The 3,768-nt window shown below is 43.5% G+C and overlaps 1 protein-coding gene across 1 annotated transcript; it reads left to right on the top strand.

Annotated features, from left to right (window-relative positions):
- The first annotated feature begins 2,255 nt into the window (after positions 1-2,255).
- Positions 2,256-3,518, top strand: LOC149274430 (carbohydrate sulfotransferase 1-like). Its single transcript, XM_089505517.1, has one exon. It carries the CDS (start codon positions 2,256-2,258, stop codon positions 3,516-3,518), a length of 1,263 nt encoding a protein of 420 aa, XP_089361643.1.
- The last annotated feature ends 250 nt before the right edge of the window (positions 3,519-3,768 follow it).

Below are 3,768 nucleotides of genomic sequence, written 5' to 3' on the forward strand. Positions count from 1 at the left end.
GACCCGTGACATTTTAGGGGACATTGCCACCATGCGCGTAAAGAGCTGCAAGTCGTCCAGTTTCCCATTAGATCGCAACATTTTGACTCAAATCACCAAAGATTCATTTGTAGCGCTTTTTTTTTTTGTAGAAAATGTCTTGATACATCCTTGAATTCTTTAATACAGAGGATTGGCAAGCAAAAGGTTTTGTTTGTTGTGTTGCTCGATAGATTTCAAATGTTTCTACACTTCACAAACGAGCTCACCGTCACGCATTTAACATTTCAAGGTTTTATCGATCTACCTCTGCATCTAAAACGGTTGTAAAGATCCTACTACGGAGACATCTGGTGCGTTGGGATGTAGTGTAAAGATCGCATGGTGGTAAGCTCGTGATTAGTAGTAGACCCTCGGTGTGTAGACATGGACAAACTACCTACATAAAGAATGTTAGGGCCGGTCCTAAACCAAATGGCACCACAGGCAAGAATACTCACTGGCGCCCCCCAATTTGGAAGCTTATAGGCTACAAATGAGTCGATGCCATGTGACCCTGCTGAGAATGGACCTCCGACCCCTTTTTTTCTGAAAAATTAAGTAATTTAATCTGAAATTCCCTCTTTGTTCCGGGGCGGTCCTGCTCAGGCCAGGACTGGTGGCAACCCTAAGCCCGGTGACTCCAGGTGGCTACCTGGAATGCCTGGTATAAGACTGGCCCTGGAGACATTTCCGTACCCATTGCCATAGACAGGGTTACTGTAAATGTTAAAGAAAAACCCGAAGGCTAAGAAAGAGATTCCAATCAATGAGTTGCTTGCACACTGTGGGTTAGCGGTGGAGTGCGAAACATATATATAAGTCAATGGGGTGATTCAGACACCAATAGACTGGAAGATTTTATGTAAATCAATAAGCTCAGATCTTCTTCTGTGAGTCACATATCCCACTGGTGTCTGTGTTTCAGTATGTGGCCGGGACCCAGGGGGGGTCTCTCACTATGTGGGTCTGATGCAGCGGCGTGGGTACGCAGACAGTGTCCTAACGCAAACTGCTTGGCTCCCCTCTCCGTGTATAGAGACCGTTTTGGATGTAGATGGCTGTGTATCAGGACATGCTACGGTTTTATTACAGCACAAATAAAAACAAGGTGCCAGTTTTACCGAAATATAAGCCAGCAATATCACCACAAGCACCTTTAGTGTGCCCGGTAGTTCATCACACAATCCACTTGCAACAGATGTTATTAGTGTCGGTTTCAAAGACCCCACACGTGTCCCACTAATCCACCGCAGGTGTCCATATTACGCACCTGGCATGAAGCCACTAGAACCATAGACTACATGGCTGGGCAGCCTATTTTTTAACAACATAAATCGTAGCTTGGCTGAGAATATTAAGAGTTGTGGTCCACCAAGGCAAGCCATTAATTGCACTAGAATGCCCTAGAATGATCAGCTAATGAAGCTAAGCCAGATCTGCTATTTTGTTATTCTATCTGAAGGTTTAATCACATAAACACAACACAGAGACATTTATAACGACCTATTAGTGCCTGCATTTGTGTTACATGACAATTAAGTGTTCCCAACAAACCTTCTGTAAGAGAGCAAAGGTTACTAGGAAGAATGTTTCTAATGTTACAATTAGTTGCAAAGGTGTTAAATCCAGCGGCGTAGGTGGAACAGCACCTTTAAAGGTTTTAGGTCCTCTGAAGGTATAATTCATTATTATGGATACTTTTCTTATCTGCAGTTTCTCACCATAAATGATCAATAAAACAATCTTAATTTCCTTTGGCAGAAGTGACACTTTGGGAGCAGATGTCCACGTGAACCAAGAACGTCCATCACGAATCTAACAAGACAACTGAAGGCAGTTGCATGTTTTATGATCTATGGTGAGTGTCAAATGCATTAATATATATTAACAACATGTAATTATCACCAAGCACAGTAGAATAAGCATACAGAATGGTCCTCTGTTCTGTGGGCCTGTAATCTTGTATTGTAATATAGTAATCTTTTATTATGACTACCAAGAAGAAGAACCAAGAATAAGAATCCGTTCTCTTCCACTACCTGCATCTACTGCATGACCATCTTCTATCTGAGTTATCTTATTTCTCAGGCACCCCTTAGGATTAATCTGTAATTTAAATATATCATGATATGATATGGGATTGGATCCTGATAATTTGCATTCCTCTTTTAATGTTCTTGTAGGTACAGTCAACAAAAGAATACAGGGAGGAGGCTCAATGACGGTTGCCAGCCATGCAATGTACTTGGAAGGCTGTCTTCTTACTAGCGTTGGCCTCGATCGCTATCCAGTACACAGCCATCCGAACCTTCACCACGAAATCCCTTCATATATGCCCAATCCCCTATCCGGCCAACTGCAGTCCTGGCCAAGATCCTACCGAGACTCCAGACCGGCTGTGCGAGGACAGCCAGTCTCCATCCTCTAATTTTTCCAGAAAGACACATATTCTTATCTTAGCCACTACACGAAGTGGGTCATCTTTTGTTGGTCAGCTCTTCAACCAACACTCAGATGTCTTCTATTTATTTGAGCCCCTTTACCATGTCCAGTATACTTTGATTCCTAAGATGACTCAGAGTAAAAGCCCTGCTGATCGGAGAGTGATGTTGGGTGCAAGCAGGGATCTGTTGAGAAGTCTTTACGACTGTGACCTCTACTTTATGGAGAACTATATTAAGCCACAACCAGTTAACCATACCACAGATAAACTGTTCAGAAGGGGTGCAAGCAAAGCACTCTGCTCTTCTCCAGTGTGCGATGCATTAGGCCCCTCTGATATCTACCTAGAAGAGGGTGACTGTGTTAAGAAATGTGGAAGCCTGAACCTCACTTTGGCAATGGAGTCTTGCAAAGACCATGGACACGTGGCTATTAAAACAGTCCGGGTGCCAGAAGTCAATGATCTTCGAGCTTTAGTAGAGGACCCTCGGCTTAACTTGAAGGTGATCCAATTGGTGAGGGACCCCAGAGGCATCTTGGCCTCACGTAGTGAGACTTTCCGGGACACTTACAGACTGTGGAGGATATGGAGGGCTACCGGCCGGAGGCCATACAATCTAGACTCCAGCCAGCTGACCACAGTCTGTGAGGACTTTTTAAACTCAGTCTCTACAGGGTTTAGTCGACCGCTCTGGTTAAAGGGGAGGTACATGCTTCTGAGGTATGAGGATTTAGCTAGAAACCCCATGAAGAAGATGGAGGAGATTTATGAATTTGTGGGCATTCCGTTGGATTCAAATGTAGAACGATGGATTCAAAATAACACACGTGGTGACCAGTCCTCAGCCAAACACAAGTACGGTACGGTCAGAAACTCTGCAGCCACAGCTGAAAGCTGGAGACTAACCCTGTCATATGACATTGTAGAATTCACCCAGAATGCTTGTCGGCAAGTACTCATTCAGCTTGGATACAAGACTGTTAGTTCATCGCAAGAACTGAGAAACCTTTCCTATAGCCTGATAGAGGACAAAGGTTTCACACCTTTTTTGTAAAGGTTCAGCTGTAACCACGGTACGCAGTGAGGGTGTAGGATACAGTGAAGTTAGGAAGAGATCAAACTATATATTTTTGATAAGCTCCTTCCCTGCTTCCTCTACTTCTCTTGGGAAAACTAGTTGCACTAAACAGTTGGTCTGGTAATAAAGCACATTAAAAAAGAATGAGAATTTTACCTCCGATATAGAAACTTGAAGCACTCGATAGTTGAAAACTTTGCTGGTTAAAGGTTGTTGCTTGAAATAC

This window comes from Sceloporus occidentalis, unplaced genomic scaffold, assembly GCF_023333645.1.
Source record: "Sceloporus occidentalis isolate IW3139 unplaced genomic scaffold, rSceOcc1.0.p SCAF_331, whole genome shotgun sequence".
In the NCBI taxonomy this organism is placed as follows: domain Eukaryota; kingdom Metazoa; phylum Chordata; class Lepidosauria; order Squamata; family Phrynosomatidae; genus Sceloporus; species Sceloporus occidentalis.